This window comes from Athene cunicularia, assembly GCF_003259725.1.
Source record: "Athene cunicularia isolate RWA chromosome 5 unlocalized genomic scaffold, athCun1 chr5_part1, whole genome shotgun sequence".
NCBI lineage: Eukaryota > Metazoa > Chordata > Aves > Strigiformes > Strigidae > Athene > Athene cunicularia.
The window spans coordinates 37098836-37115792 of record NW_020799101.1 but is presented as its reverse complement, the minus strand read 5'-3'; the positions used below and the strand labels follow the sequence as shown (position 1 = coordinate 37115792).

The window sequence follows — 16957 nt, the reverse complement described above, 5'->3', positions numbered from 1 at the left end:
ATGGAGCAGGTAGAAATGGCAGCTCTAACATGAGCAACATATCCAAGCATGTCTACACTGCCCCACGTAATCTGGTGTGAAAAAATCCAAAAGTAGCACAGACTAAAGGTACAGAGCAGCACCATGATGCAACCAGGAAAGTGAAGACAGTCATTTGAACACTGAGCATGCTTAAACACAGCTCTCCCCTTCACCACCACCCCCTCACCCCCCAAAAGAAAGAGCAAAAGCTGTGGTTCTTAATTAGTTTGAAGATCTTTAGAGCTTCTTGATTCAGACTTCCTCTTTAGTACTAATGAGTATTACTACTGGTTTATTACTGTAAAAAATAACATAACTTCTCCCAGCTTCTTTCTTGGAGATGGCTGACTGCTTTTTTTCTTAAAATTTTGGTGGAGATGGAATAGTCCAAGACATTTTTGGCAATTGCTGTTATTTTTTTCTAAAGACTGCGTCGTTGTTCTATAATCAACTAAATTTCATAATGAAAAATATTAAAGTCTTGGGGTTCCTCACCTCTAAATGCTGCTACCATGTGCGCTGCCTGCAGTAGGAGGCAGAGGAAGAGAGATTTCTCAAATCCTTATTCCTCTACTTGTGACCTAGGTTCCTAGCTTTTCCACCAAGATAGAGCCAGGAACTGCACACCTTCCATACCACTGCACTCCCCCATCATATTTCTGTCCATATCTCTCAGACAGCTTCTTGGAGGAGTAGAGAGAGAGCAAATACTTCTCTGTTGGAGGGGGTTTTGGTGTCAGTTTGTCTCTTTTCATCCCCATCTAACTACCTGCTGCCTCTTCATAGCTTTTTAAAGGAGAACACTGGGCAGTTAATTTAACAAACCCTTTCAAAGAGGCAGAGGGGAAGCAAGCAGGACACATCAGGGTGGGGAAAACAGAAAACCACTGTCTTTTGATCAGTGCAGCATGCTGAACTTGGAGCTAGAGTCTGATTTTTGGGGGCAAAATTGAGACAAATGGGGAAAGTCATTGCACGTTGCTCTTCTAAATGAAGAGAAAATGGCTATTTTAGCATTTCTTTATCAGCCAAACTTAGTCTTTTTTACTAGTGTGGGATTTGTGTTTTGTTTAGGCTTTTTCTACTTTTTTTTTTTCTTGGAGTCAGATGTTCAAGGAACTGCAGCACAAACTGTATTTCCATTACACATGTGGCTGAATTGTCTGGAGTTAAGGGTGTGAGGTAGGCAACTGGATTTTTGAGGGGCCTTAACTATGCAGCTCCTTAATTCTAAACTTCGTATGTGTGTATATGGTCGTAATTTCTGAAGTTTTAGCCTTTCTTACTTCATTTAATTTCTGAAGTAAAATACCCTTTTAGAGCTTTGTTACACTAAAGTTACTGAAATGCAATACAGGATTCAACTTTGTGTTTTCTTGGATAGCTTCAACTGCTATAGGAGCTTAATGAAAGCATTTATAAGCAGAATGCAAGCTAGTTTAATGTTACAGTGCTATTACTATAAAATATAATCTCAAAATATTTCAGGCAGGGCATAATAATAGTAACCATGGAAACTTTGCTTGGAGATTTGAAAGGATGGGGCATCTGGTAGGCTTGCTCGCTTGTAGGCAGGAGAGTTGGTTTAGATTGGGGAGGTAATGAGAAGAGGGGCTTAGTCCTGGTGCAGCAGTGGCTGCACCTTAACATTGTCTGGTTGGTGCCTGTATGTTACGGTGTTCTTACCCATGATGGAGAACTCAAAATATTTTTATAGAAAAATTGACCTTTGTTAGCCTGAAATATCTGGGCTTATTTCTTTTGCCAATTTTTTTGAGTTGAGGTTTTGGTTGGATTTTGATTTTTCTTTCTTGTTTAATTTTTGTGGTGGTGGTGGGCCGCTTCTGGTTGTTTTTTTCTTGGTTTTGGGTTTTTTTTTTTTGAAAGGAAGTGGAAACTTCCATAGAAAAAAATTTGGCTTACGCAAACCTATCAGGAGAGGAGGAGGGGCACAAAGGTCATGCGTTTCGGGATTTAGGGGTTTTTCTGTTTTTGTAGTGCCTGATGAGTATTTTGAGCTGGCTGAATACTTTATTGATCTTGAACAGAAACTAGGGCTGATGAGGGGGATCCTAAACCTTTGCCTCTATGGTTACAGTTTCTAGTATTAAATTTTCTCATGTTTTTACTGAAAACCTTAGATGCTATTAAGAGAAGCTCAGTGGCATTGCACAGGAGGAGGAGAACACACGTGTGAGGGAGCAGGACTGTTCGTGCTGATACAAGCATTCAGACGTTTTGGTGACCAGCTTAAAGCTCTTACGAGTTGGCTTTGAAAATATGACTTCTGGTTCCTCTGTGGCATCCTGTCTTTGACTGTTCAGTTCACAATGTGCGTGTGTGTGAGAGCAGTGTATTTTTAATGCATTCATTATGTGGAATCTCCTGGTTTGTTTTTGGTTTTGTTTAACTCTGGCGTAGGAACAATAGTTTTTAAACTTTACAGTATCTCATGTAATGATGCGTGCTTCAACCTGCATAGAATGTGGCTTCCTATCCACGTGGAGTGACTCATTTTTCACAACTGTTGGGGCAGAGGGCTACATCAGAAAGTACAATACATTAAAGTCTATGAATAAACTTCCCGCTAAACTCTGCAAATTCTGTGATGGCATGCCTTTTCTGGTCCAGAAGGTGCGTAAAAGTCGCAGTTTGTCACAAGACTTTCTGGGGATTGCTCAAAACCTGTTAATAAAAGGTCAGTTTCTGGTACTGCTTAAGGAAGTTTCAGTGATCATTGAACAAAAAAGGGATAAAATGTCTTCCTTCTTTGTCTCCCTTTCTCCCTACACAATTATTTCAAGTACAGAGATTGAATTAAGTCTTTGAAAAAAAACCAGAAAGCTTGTGCAATGCAATTTGAATTTCAGGTATAGTTTGATTATCTTTAGGTTCCTGGATGGAACAGAGCCATATTCTGTTACTATTTTAAAGAGAGAGCGTGAAAACTTGCGACTTCAGTTTTGTCTTGTATGTGTCAATAAGAACTGATACAAATACTCCAGCTCTGGTCATACAGTCTTGTATGGTACAAGGAAACAAACTAATTCAACCATGTGAGAGTTTTAGGTAATAGTGTCATGTGGTATTATAATTGTTTTGCCTGCTTGGCAATATTTTTAGATTAAGGAAGTTTGAGATTTGCTAAGTAACTTATTTTAGTATTTCTTGCAATAACTTGTTACTAAGATGGCTTCTTACTTAAGACAGCTGGAACTGATTGTAGAGTTCAAACATCCTCTGATGCCCTGTAGAAGTGTAAATAGGAGCAAAAGTGAGATAATGGTCAGAGTACCTACAGTTGAAGAAAATGCCATCCTGTGCCAGAGCAGAGGGGGGAGAAAAAAATTTGGGCTATCTGGATTCAGGCGCCAGCTGAACAAAAAGATGAGAGTGCTGGTAGGGTCAATCTAAAATCAGACATCCCAGAAGTACAAGAACAGCCTTTTTAAGTCTAAGGCTACTCTGTGAGACTTTGCTCCTATGCAAGAAATGTACTTGTTATTAGCAAAACTAATTTAACTTTGAATCAAATTTGTTCAGGAATCGATGCTTTGAAGCAGAAATGAAATAAGTTTATAATTTACTGGGCTTGTTTATTTGAAATGACTCAGGAAGGTTAGAAAGAGTTTGGTCTTTAAGTAGTTCAGTTCATATGTATGACCCATCTCACTTGTTTCCTCTGTCTTTTCCCAGTTCTCTGCTCCGCTATGGTGGAAACCTCTCCCTTCAGAGTGCCATGAGTGTCCGGTTCAACAGCAACGGAACTCAGCTGCTGGCACTGCGACGGCGGCTTCCCCCAGTCCTCTATGACATCCACTGCAGGCTGCCTGTCTTCCAGTTTGACAACCAAGGGTACTTCAACTCATGTACTATGAAGAGCTGTTGTTTTGCAGGTGATCGTGATCAGGTAATTGGCAAACAATGCTGTCCTGACTCTCCAGAGTTTCTGAGTGTTTGAAAACACCTCTGTAAGGGTTTTTTTCCTGATTCAGGAGATAAAACAGGAGAACTGATAAAACACTCAGAACTGTTTTGCAACATAGACTCTGAAAGAAGAAAAACATACACATGACAAATCTTACCTCTTGTTTGGTGTGACCTAATACTTACTTGGAAGGGGATATTCACAAAAAAAAAGTTGTAGAGGCTTTTTAGGTCGAATTTAATATGATTTTAGAACCATGAGCAGACAATGCTTGCTACATATGGTAAGGAATCATCTTTCCTTCATTTCAGTATTGCTACTGCGTGCAGTAGAGACAATTCCACAAAACATAAATATTGTGTATTTAGAGTTATTGATTCATGTTTCAAGTTGTAGTGTATTAAAGGAAAAACATAACTGGATCAGATTATAGTCTTTATAGTTCAGTGTTCTGTAAGTGGTGACAGTGGGTGGTTAGAAATGAGTAGTTTGTTACTTCACTGAGGCAGGACTCTGTCCCTGTTGCTAATCACAAAGAAATATGTCAGACATAAAGTGGCTAACAGCAGTTTGTATGATTCTAGAGCTGGTTAGCTCTAGATAACTCTTTGGACAGCTAATAACCACTAATACACTTTAAGGACAGAAAGTGTATTTTCAGTCCACAATAGTATAGAACTAAGATCTGAAAATTTCTTTGTGGTCATCAGTAAAGTCCCTGCAGTCACAATTTAGTCGTTAATTCTGTTGCTGCTGCAGGAGGCAGAGTTGAGCTTCTTTCAGACTGCAAGTAGGAAATATGTTTACCTCACTGAACTTGATCAGTGTTTCTGAGTTTATATAGTTTTTGGCAGGAGTGTGAAAATGCAGTAATGAAACAGTCTTAAAAAGAGTGTGGTTTACCATAAAGAATGGGCAAACACATGTATTGTTTAAGAAGAAAACTGCTGATGATTTGTGGTCCATTGTTTAGTCCGCCTAAAGATGACACTATTTTCTCTTCTGGAAGTCAGAGGAGACCTGTTACCCTCTGACATAGTTTAGCTTCTCATCTATTACTGGAGGTCTAGATAAAAGCCTTAGTGTCTGTTGTTGTGCTTTCTAAGCCATTTTCTTATGGGTAGGGTGTTATTTTAATGGGAAGAATATGGCTCCATTTTTAGAAAACTTGATATTCTTTTGGCTTGACAGACTTTCTGTTTAGATAAGTAGCAGCACATAAGACTACTAACCAGTTGGAAATCGGAGCAAAAGACATTTATATTCCCTTATAAATGCTATAAGAGGCTAATAGGGAAGATGAAATTCAATATGGAATATTTGTGATGTGGAATTTGACATTTAGACCTGCTCCTCTAACTGGAAGGAAAAAAAGATAATGAAGTCACTGAAAATGCCAAGATGGATGTCCAACTGTATATGTCTGAAACTGTCTAGTAGCATTCAAGTTCAACTGACTTAAGATGGTCAACACTATGTATATAGTACTTAGGGACTGCCTTTTACAGAGAACCCAATTCCAGGTGTATCTAGCAAAGAAGGTTAGAGTTGGAACATACTGTAAGATACAGAAGATGAATAAAAATAATTTACAGTGCTTTTTGAGATTTACTCTTCTATACAGTTAGTATGCTTTTGCCTTTTGATGAGTTTTGTGAGTATGAAATAATGTATACAAGACTTGCCCTGCAAATCAAAATTCACAAAAAAGAGAAATCTGTTTCCAATTTAATCTAGTTCCAGCCCCCTCTCCCATTTAATATTGCTGTCCTTTGCCTTAATAAAGAATGTCTTTCATTCAAGATCCGTGCAAAGTGAGCTTCATAGGATTTCTTGCTTGTATTTCCTTGTAGGATCAAAACTTTGTGTGGGCTAAGGCTCATTTGAAGTGATCTAAGGATAAGAAAGTTGTGTTCAAATTAAGCGTGGCACTTGTGGTAGGAAGGCGGCTTCTTCAGAAATTTTCTCTCAATGCACCTCTGATTTTTTTTTCTGTCTTCAGTTTTTCTTTTCATCTTTATTAAACTGATGACTCCATCTTTTTTCTTTTTTTCCTCTTTCAGGCTGTCTTAAATAGTTAGGTTTTAATACTTGATACAAGTAATTTAAAAATGTGACTCTCCTGTGTTCAAAAACTATTACGTGTTGTCTGCACAGTTAGTTCATCTGATAAAGTTGCATTTTGAAACTATATTTTAACTAACAAAAAAGTGATATCCTTAACTCATCAGTGCTTAGAATGCAGTTGCATCAGGGAAAAAAAGTGAACTACTGAAAGGGAGAGGGCTTTCTTATCCAGCAGAGGTCATGCAAGAGTTTCACTGATTCAAATTCCTAATGTGGCAGGAGCATTTACTTCTTTTTCTGAGTAAATTACTTATATTGACAGAGGGCTCTGGCAGGTGTTTGAGTGCAATGTAAGGAAGGGATCAGAGGGTGGTTGGGAGATGGAGAGATGACCTTTCAGTGCTATGAGATGCCGCTCCTCAAAGAAATACAGTCTTTGATCTTTCTATGAAGTTTGTACACGGAAAATGGCTTACAGTAAATTTTCCTGTAAATCATGACCATCAGGGTTTAAAACCCCACAACTATTAGTGGCTTAGTACTTGCCTTTGGAAGTTTTCTGTAGCAGTAGTGAAAATCTACAGAGAAGGGGAATAACATCATGTTCCATTCAGAGCTGTTGGATTCTAGTATGGCAAGAATAGACAGAATCTGAGCTGCAAGCACACAATTTAAGAGTTCTCTTAGAGATTACCCTTATATTTTAAGAAATATTTAAGTTCCCATACTGATGTGTTATTTTTTACTTTGACAAGGTTTGATTGGTTTGTCTGTGGATGACAGGCTCTGTGTACTAATTTTTTCTCAGCATTGTCTTTTTAGTTCCCATAGATTGACAGGTACTCAACAGGACTTGGATCCAGAACTCCTGACTTGTCGCTCTAGAGGGGAGCCTGCTAACAGCAGCTGTGCAGTGATCTGCATACCAGCTTGTTTTACTGGAGAATCTGTGATGCAAGTAGATTAAAATCTCTTAAAGAATGAAATATCGCTAATGCTTTAAGGAACAAAACCCAGAAATATTCACCTGTTAACCTCAATAGTTTATTTTTTTTTTAAGTTTAAAAGAACACATTCTGAAGTGCTTAGATGGTTTGAAGTTGTTGCAGGTATTTGGGGTGTGTGGGCTGTAGCACAAGCTAAGTGACAGGGAACTTGGAGGATGAACAGCTTTGCTTCTTTTTGTGTCCTTGCAAACTGTGTTGTTTTCCTCCAAAAGCCTTAGTCCTTGTAAACCTAATTTGAAAGCCAATGAACACTATGTGCAAGCATTTTTCCTAGAAATGCCAGTCAGACTTTTCTTGTTTCTTACAACTACCAGAGCTTGAGAGGCAACATTTAGCCGGTGTTTTATTTGCACCCATTTAAAATTAACTTAATTTGCTCCTCTCAGAACTCTGTCTTTTGTCCATGTCATGAGTGTAATGACCTCATTCACATGACACAGATTTTTATTTTCTTTGTAGGAGAGCGCTGATGTTGGTAGATAAACACATTCAAAATTGTATGCCATTTGCGTTATCCAGGAGCTCACTTGAGTCATACAGCTGTGGAAGGGAGGAAGGGTAAGATAGGCTTGATGTATCAAGCATGACTCTCAGCTGCCCACTCCCTCTCTTGGCTATAGAGATTTATGTGAGAGCATAATTTTTCCATCCTTCTGGTATAGGCATCCAGGCCCAGAATCTCAAAGGCAGTTTATTTATGCACCTAACTCCCACTGACTTTACCCTGGTGTGCACAAGTGTTTGTTTACATACAAATCATAAAATGTGTGAGAATCTCAAGTTGTGTCAGGGTACTGGGGGAGTTTCCATTCTTCTTGTCAGCATTAGAATTTGGGAAATGTTGTTTAAATACTAAGGATTTTTAGTTGCTAGACTGGTATGGAAGTATCTTCTTGGATTTGAGGATACAGGAAGTATTGAAGGGGTTCAGGTACCCACATTCATTTTTAAGCGTAGGATCCTCAGAGGCCATGGTGGTGGGCAGCAGCAAAAAAGACCCACCAAAAAAAATGCAAAACACCACCTCCCCCTCCAAACTAAAATAGACCAAAAGCGCTTCTTGCTCAAGACTTGTTGCCTGTGTCACAATGATGAATGCTATCAGCTCATTCCTTTTTTTCGCTATGCAGATAATGTGAGGCTCTATAACGCTTGTAGCTGTAAAATCAAGTGCCTATTGCCTGCTTTAAAAAAGGCGGGGGTGGGGAGAAATAACTTGTACCCTGTGAATCAAACAAAAAGTGTCTTGACTCTGGCATGCCCTCAGACATTACATCACCACTCAGCCTTTTCTGTTGACATTACACTGGTATAGGAGAGTTTCAGGAATGCACTGCTCACGGTACTGCAGACTGCTCCAATTCCCTATAAAGTTACAGCCTTCATTATGTTGGAGTCTGTGCTAAATAGCCCTGGTTAGGGACCAGCCCAGTCTTTAGCAGGACAGAATTATTAAATGAATGTAACCCTTCCAAGAACAGGATTACCTGTATAGGTGCCAGGGATCTTATGTTGTGCGTTCCTTTGTAAAGAAATGGAACTTTTCTTCTGTGTTCTTCTTTGTGTCATCTAACTTAAAGGCCATTAATCTCAGGAAGTAGTACTTACCAGTGTCCAGCTTTAAAAATTAAAAACAAAAAAGGGGATTATTCTTGTAAAGAATATATTGTGACCTTCCTGTGCACAGAAGAGTTATTAATGAATAGTAGCTTATTGTAGTCAGCATTTCTTAATATATGAAAAGCACTCAGTGTGCAAATATGTTGCTGTGCTTGGATAAAAAGAAAATCAATGTCTTATTCTTAAATTGGCTTTTTCCAAGAATTACTGATGAGGTTGTACTTTGTTTTTTTACTTTATCTAAATGGCAGCTTAAATCCCAGCTATATGCATGACATTACATACATCTAAAATACTTACATGAGTAATTTATCTGGCTATGAAATTTATTTATTTCTTCCCCATTGCTCCTGGAAATTGACATGGGAGGGTCATACTGAAAATGTCTTTTCAGAGCTGGGGTCTTGACAGAAGAAGCTGGAAGTTTACTTTAACCTTTCTTACTCTGATCACTTCTTCTATTCCACAGAGTATCCTGCCAGCACCTTTTCCTATCTCCCCTCTCTTTGCATTCTGTAAGCCCTTGGGGGAGATTTTTAGACCTCTGGACATTCTGGACAGTAATGTGTTAGCCCAAAGGGACCCATACTGAAGCTAAAATCTAGTGGAGTGGAACCCTGACTAGGGAGACTTTGAGGTTTGCAGGGTTCATGTTCCTCAGAGTGCATCACAGGAGACGTGGTACAGTTTACCCTTGCACGACTAGGGAGAGTGAGCACGAATGCACTGTTAAAAATGACACACAATGGGTGCTGCACTGACAGTGTTTCTTGTTGAGCTGTTAAAACTAGGCCTTGTCTAGATACTGAAAAATGAATTCTGGAGCATTTTGACTAATAGAGTATTTGATGTGTGTTTGAAGAAGGTAAAGTAGCAGATGGCTGAAGAAGACAGAGCAATTGGGGTACGTGCAGTTTCAGCCATGTACAGAAGAGTCCCCTTCATATGCTCAGATAGACTTGTTTCTTCCTTTGGAATGTAATAGGAATATTTTCCCTGCCATAAAAATCCACAATAAGGGTTTCTAGGTTGCTTTTGTTCATGAATAAAATTACTGTTATGACCTTTCTTCGTGGAAAAAAGGCAGCTGTAAAAATGTTGATGGATTGTCCCGATGATGCTTCTGTAAGCATTTAAAACTGCCCCACACAGAGTTGGCTGCTTATAAGATTAGGGATTTAGGGAGTGGGAATACAGATTTTTGGCTTTGAATTTTATGTACTAGAAGCAATTTGTGTTTCTCCAGTCTGCTGTGTCACAGCTTTTCTTTTTCCAGTTCATGAGATAGGCATGCTTCTTATTGAGGAACAAAGTGCTATTGCAAAAAGCTTTTGGATGTACCTGCTTGATTCACAGGCCAAGATGGAGAACTTCAAGGCTCTTTTTTTGTGCCAGTTTCAACCTTCCTGAAAAACAATCAGTACAGGTTGCAAACTGCTGTCCTGTGAAAAAAAGATGGCTGTTTTCAAAGCAAATACATTTCTTAATACCACAAAGCTGTGAACCCTTTACTCTTTAAATTTGTTAAATATTGCACAAAAGATGATTTGTGCCCCAGAATTTATTACAAAGTAGAAGATAAAAGAATATATAGTTATCCTTTCTTGTGGGCAAATTATTTTCTTAACCATAAGTTTTCCAAAACACAGAGATAGTTTGCACGGTTATGTTTCTTCTTTCTGCTTTGTTGTTGAGAGACAGCAACAAGAGGTTAATAGCCTGCAGAGGTGACTGCTCTTTATGTGCTCCCAACCCTACACCCTGGTTAGCTGCCTTAGGGAGAGGAACTTCTTAGTAGGTAACAGTGAGAGCTTCCAAAAGCCACTCTGGCTGGAGCTGCAGTCTGAGGATGCAAACAAGGCAGTATGCCATTGAGAGGGGAGGTTCTATATTTGGGCTCTACTGGAACCCACTTGACCCCTATAGAAGCTGCTTGAAATACATAAATGAGAAGAAACATATTGAATGGCTGACTGCAGTTTGTATGGGATTGTACTGTTGCAGCTACTGAACCAGACCACTGCTGTGTCACTAGTTCTGATGTTGGCACAAGGATTGTAGGTGGGAACGTACCTACTGAGGAGGTCAGCAGATGATCATTGGAGCAGCTTTTCAAGTTGTACTCAGTGGGGAACTCTATGCTAAAAGCCTAGATTCATCAGCATAAGGGTAACAGCCTGGCAGAAGGATCAGGAATCACAAAGAGATGGAAATAATTGACCAATTGACTGTTGTTTATTTCTTAATTGTTTAAGGAAGGGAAAGGAGTGCTCTGCTCTGTGGGAGATCCTGGGTTTTTTTCTTCTATTCCTCTGGTGTTGCTCATCTCAAACAAGCTGTATTATCTTTCTGATTCCTTGTTTGTTGGCTCCTTGTTGCTTTTTTAATAGGAAAAAATATTTTCCTCCATAGAGATGTCCTTACCTTATTTCCCCTCTGGTCAGTGGGTACTCTAACAACAGAAAGATGATTTGAAAACATATTTGTGGGTTTCTTACCTGCAGTAAATGCAGACTTAACACTAAACTCTCTTCAAATGATCAATGAAGTGTGTCAGTCATTTCTTAAAAATGGAGAAAATAGCAGGGGAAGTCTCATTTATAAGGAAGATGTGTCTTGACAGTCTTGACATTGCAAAAGGCCCAGAAGCAGCTATAAAAAAATTTTGGTTGTGTTCTGTTAAACACATTGGTTTTTATGTTCTTCATGTAAATAGATTCCTTCTCCAGAGTGCTGATTGCTATGTACATCAGTCTCTTCTGGACAAATAATCAATGTTTTTTAGAATTCAGTGATGCTTTATGTCAAACTGTGGTTTCCTCTGTGCAATCCCATAGATGTGCAAGGCAGCTCTTCTCATATGCTCAAGACTAGTTAAGACTTCAGCCTAGCAGACTGCCACCAATCAAGATTCTTTATCTTGTCATAGGAGAAAAAGCAAAAGCCTGCTCCCCACCCATGAGTTCGATACTGCCTGTAATATAATATGGAGGAACAGTACATCCTACATCTTAAAGGAACTGTGCAAAACACCAGCAGAACTGTTGCAGATTTGGATGCCTCTGTGCTTCTTCCCGAGCATGTGGATTTTGCGTTACTTCAAGAAGTGAAGGGACAGCTCGCTAAAAGCCTGAAAAAAATTCTGTCTACTCTGATCTTTTTTGCCCCAAGTTTCACTGGCCCCTCTGAGGAAAGGACAGACATGCTCAAGTGAGTGGGAACTGAGATTTGAGAAGTTTAGTCTCTTTCAGAGCTGACTTTAATAAAGCTGTAAGTGACAGCATGGAATTTGAGTCTCTCTAACAAGCATTTTCCTGTTAGTAACTTAGCAGCAATCACTTTTCAAATGGTTATGATCTCTGTACTCAAGGTCTTATTCATTCATTTATAATATGTTGATATGGTGCTTTTTAAGACAAATTCTCCTACATTCTTCTCGTTCTCCCCTGTATTAGTAGGGCCATTCAAAAGACTTGCTGATACTCTTGGAAAAATGATCCATGTCTCCTGGTCCCTTGTCTTGGGCCAAAAGCTTAAAAATGTCTCTGATATAGGTCATAAGTAAGAGGAAATTTTATGGGAATAGGAAATGTGGATGTTGGAAACTGTAAAATAAGGTCTGATTTAGATAGTGTTTTCTTGAAATACTCCATATTCAGTAGCACCTGAGGAAATGTAGCTTGTGGAATTTTGAAAGCTTTCAAACGGGCAGTGGTAAGAACAAAAATTAATTCCCCAGAGTGTAAGTACTCTGCAAAATGCAATGCTAATGCTACTGTTATGAGACTATAGCAGCAGCAGATTAGATCTCCATTTATTTATATCAACTGTTGTAATTTCCTTGGGGAGAGAGAAAATGAGAAGAGTTCCAGTGGAATGAGTAGGGAGCACTAGTCCAAAGTAATTCTGCCAGATTCCTGATGATAGTTCATTTTAAGCATTTTATGCGTACTTGAAGCTCAGACGGAATTTGTGTTTTTTCCAGCAGCAGACTCTAACCACGCCTGAAAGTTTTCTTCCTTCTAAGGCAAACTTCTGAATCAGCAGCTTGTAGTCATCTGGAAGCCTTTTCCTGTCATTGTTGCTAACAGCTAGACATAGAAGCTGATTCTTCCCTTCTAAAAAAAACTCCCAATATTAATTATTAGCAACTGGTTTTCTGTCTAATTTCATGTGAATATTGTGAGCGTTGATTTCCAAAGTCCTGGTCTGATGCAGCAGCAAAAATGCAGACAATGAAACAGGTGGTTTTAATATTGGTCTCTCCTACCAGACATCTGAGCATCTGAACTCCTCACTCAGTGTCTGGTCTGATTCAGAATTCAGCACTGCACTGATTCTTGAGGTTATCTTCTGCCTGGAGTTTGTCTTTTGAGGGGAAGGGCCAGAGAAGGGAGAATGCACACTGTCTTAGCCATTTACTTGTCTCTGTGAATGTGTGTGTTTTTTGCCTCTCGCTGGTTTGCTTTCAATTTGATTATCTGGGTTTTTGTTGTTAAGAGTGAGTGAGTAGAAGATACTCTGCTAGGAATTACATTCTGCACATCCCCTCAGGACCAGAAATCCTTGGCCACAATTAAAGTAGAGTCTAAGCATGTGCAGCATGACATTCTTTCATCTACCCCACCCCAACTGCTTCTTTCCTTTCTGTTCCTTCCTTTTAAAGTCTATTCCATTCTTTCAGGATTTCAGCCTTACTCACTAGGGCTTGGTGCACTTCATGTCAGTTATTTATTTGAATTTTGTAGGGGTGTGGACTGACCTGTGTTTCCTCAATCCTTATTCTTCAACTTTCAACTAGTGTGGAAAACTATTGGCTTATTACATTAATAGTGAATATATCAAAGAAAAATTTTCACATATCATCATGTCAATGTCCTAGTAATATCAGTCCAGTTGTGTTCTCCAGAGGCCTTGGGTTCCTGTTGTGTTGTGCAGAGTGCTAACTGGAATTGAGTTTCTTTTTCAGATGTCATGGAAGAGGTGTGTTTCTGGCTTTAGCAGCTTGGGTGTCTGCTCTTGAGTCTTCAGCTGGCATGTCTTTCTTGCAATAGCTGCAAGTCATAAAGTTGTGCTTCTGGCAGGCTCTTGGTCTCTGTCCGAAAAGCCACATTCCATTTCTCAGACCCCTATCACCTGGTCTTATAGAAAAGGACAAAAGGAATGCCTCTGGGGATTCAATTCTATATTGTGAGAACAGCAGGAAAACATGTACCCCAGAGGGATCCTAACAGGGAAAGAGAGTGGAAAGCGATGCTGGCTGCTACAGTAGCAGCAGTAGAATGGCAGAGATGCCAAATAGATACTCTGTGGAATATGATCTACTTTTGATAATTATTGGCAGAGCTAACTATTGAAATAAAGTTCAGATTTATGCAAAAGTTTGCAACTTGAAACCCAGTGCTTACAACATCAGACTTGTATAGGTGACACTATCAATTAATGCTTTTGGCACTTACCTTGGTTACAAGGTTAAGCCCATAAGTACTTCAGAGCCGCTCAGATCCTGAGCTGAGCTTTGTTCTGTGACTAGACAAATTGCAATGCTGATGCTTTATTCCTTCCTATTTACTTTCTCTTTATTCATTCCAGAATACTCTGGACAAGTTTATTTGGTTGGTGCAAATGTCATTAGGCTAGAAAACAGTAATGAAGGAAAGGACTTCATGGTGCTTTAGAGTAGGTAGGTACTATCTCAATTGGAGATAGTTGGATTGAATATCTCCACCATTGTAGATAATCAAAAGCCATCTGGACATGGTTCTAGGCAGTTGGTCCTAGGTGACCCTGCTTGAGCAGGGTGGTTGGACCAGATGATCTCTTGAGGTCACTTCCAGCCTCAGCCATTCTGTGATTCTGTGAACTACTTTAAGATACTTTGAGAATTTCTTTAAGTTCCCCAAGTTGTGACCACCTGAATTTATACCCTGTGCTGGACTGCAGTTTATGCCTCTGTCTATGTGGCCTGAGTTTCTTTCCACTGGAGTCTTCATGAAGCTGTGATATGTGATGAAGTCTAAAGGTTTCAGGTGGGCACTTTCCTGACACTTTCCACCTCTTCACCCTCTCCCTCTTCATGCTCCCAAACCCAAAAACCAACCCCAACTCACCAAGACAATTACTTCTCTTTTTACTTTGGTAATCTTTGAAAAGATTGAATCAGAAAAGAGCTCGGGAGGTCATGTGACAAACTGCTTTTCAGATCAGAGCATCTTCAAAGTCAGATCAGGCTGCTCAGGGAATTGTCCAGATAAATTTTGGATTTACAAGGGCAGAGATTCTACCGCCTCTCTGGGGCCGAGTTGAAGTGTTTCTTATGCCCCTCCTGAACATACTGTTCCTTGGTTCTCAGCTGGAATTTCCCTTGCTGTGACTTGTGACTATTGCTTCCTGAGTGTCCACTGCATGCCTCTGAGAAGAGTCTGTCCCCAGCTGCTCTGTATTCCTTCAGACAGAGAAGTTCCACTCTGTCCCTTCACTTTCTCCTGGCTAAGTAAAGCCAGTTCCCTTAGCTTTTCTTTGCAGATGATGTGCCTTCAGCCCCAGTGGCTCTCCTTCGCTCCTGGTCCAGTTCATTACTGTCACTCTTGTATTGGGGGACCCAAACTGGATATAGTACTCCAGATGTGGCCTCAAAAGTGCCAGGTAAGGGTAATAATCACTTGTCTTGACCTCCTGGTTACCCTTTTGAGAGGGCAGTCAAATTACCATTAGTCCACATCACTGCAAGGGAACTCTAAATTTTGCTGTCTCCAAAGCAAAACAGTACAACTCAGATCAGTGGTCTTCACAGGTAGTATGTTCCTGTTTGGTGGGCAATGGTACCCCATGTTTCCTAGACAGTTGGCGATTGACTCTTAAGGATACCCCGTGTGTTCCTCTGCAAATCAGTTTGGAAGCTGATTTGAAGAGTCTCACAGACACTTTGTTCCCTGCACGTATATAACGTGTTTTTTCCGAGTTGTGTGCCTGACGCTGAGTGTTTGAAATCTGTCACTTTGGGGCCTGTCATTGTTGGTAGGTTTGTTTGATTTATGACGTAAAGTGTTAAATGACTCCCATATTGAGGAGTTGTTAGAACTTGCTTTTGTTTTGTTTTGTTTGGGCTTTCTGGTCATAAATGCAAGATAACTGAGGTTTCTAGCTGTTTTGGAAGTCTCCACATTTTTCCCCACATGTCCTAGGCAAACCAGTTGCTGCTTCAACCACATAATTTGGTAATAAATACTAACAATTGTTAACATCTTTAAACAAGATCTTTTTTTTTCCCCATGTAGCATTTCTTGTGTAACAAAACATATCAGAGGTGCTTACTTTCTGATTGCTGGGAGGTTGCTTATATGAGCCCTAATCTGTGTAGTTTCAGCACAGTGGCTTAGCCTGCTGTGGGCTAACATTTATGATCAGTCAAATGAAAGGGAAGCACATATTCCTGGCACGGTCAGGTCAGTTTGGCAGAGGTAAATTGCCTAAGTGCTTGAACATGTTGGCTTGTAGAAATAACTTTCTGGCTTGGAAAGTATGGGTGTCTGAATGATGCAGAACTAGTGTGCACAAGTTTTTAAAGGAACTTTTGTTTGATCCGATGCTTCTTATCTGTCAGAAAATGAGCCGAATTGCATTCATAAGTGCTTACTCACATCCCACAGCCTTAAAACTAAGAGAAAAAAGAATGGTTGGATTTTGATAGTAAGAAACCAGAGAAGGGATTTTAGTGTTTTTTTGAATTTTTGTGTATGGAAACATCCAAACGCTGCACAAATGTAACTAGCATTGCAAACAGAACATATGCAAACTTATAGAAGTTCTGTCTGTGTTAGTGTGTATCTTTTGTTTATTTTCTTCTCAGTCCTGTGTTGTTACAGGACTTGTCTCCTCACTGCTTCATGTTACTTTGCTTGATGAGTTTATGTATCCCTGGAGAATGAAAGACAAACCTGTTAATTTGAGCCAAACAAAACAGAATTTGTCTCCTATCAGAGGTTAGAAAAGGGACAGATTTGCTCCATCTCTTTCTCTTTCTCCCCTCTACCCTAATAATAATAATAAAACAAATGAAAACCCAACTTGACTATGTTGATTAAGAAGACTTAAGTCAGTTGAAGGCTAGAGATTTACACTGTCTACACCAGTGTAACTGGAATCAGAATTTGCCCTTGGTTCCACTACATGTCATCTCATGTCTAATTTGGGAGAAAAATAAATGACAGGGAATACAGTTTATTGGAGAAGAGATATTTGGAGACAAGGCAGTGTGTGGCTTCTCATAACTGAGAGGCATAAGCTTTTCACCATGTCAAATGTCACCTGTCAT

The 16957-nt window shown here is 39.6% G+C and overlaps 1 protein-coding gene across 1 annotated transcript in view; it reads left to right on the top strand.

Annotated features, from left to right (window-relative positions):
• Positions 1–16957, top strand: part of DCAF5 (DDB1 and CUL4 associated factor 5) — a 61345-nt gene that overhangs the window by 23908 nt on the left and 20480 nt on the right. The window contains exon 5 of the mRNA XM_026849954.1: positions 3718–3931. Coding sequence (XP_026705755.1) covers positions 3718–3931 — 214 coding nt within the window. The remainder of the gene's footprint in view (positions 1–3717; positions 3932–16957) is intronic.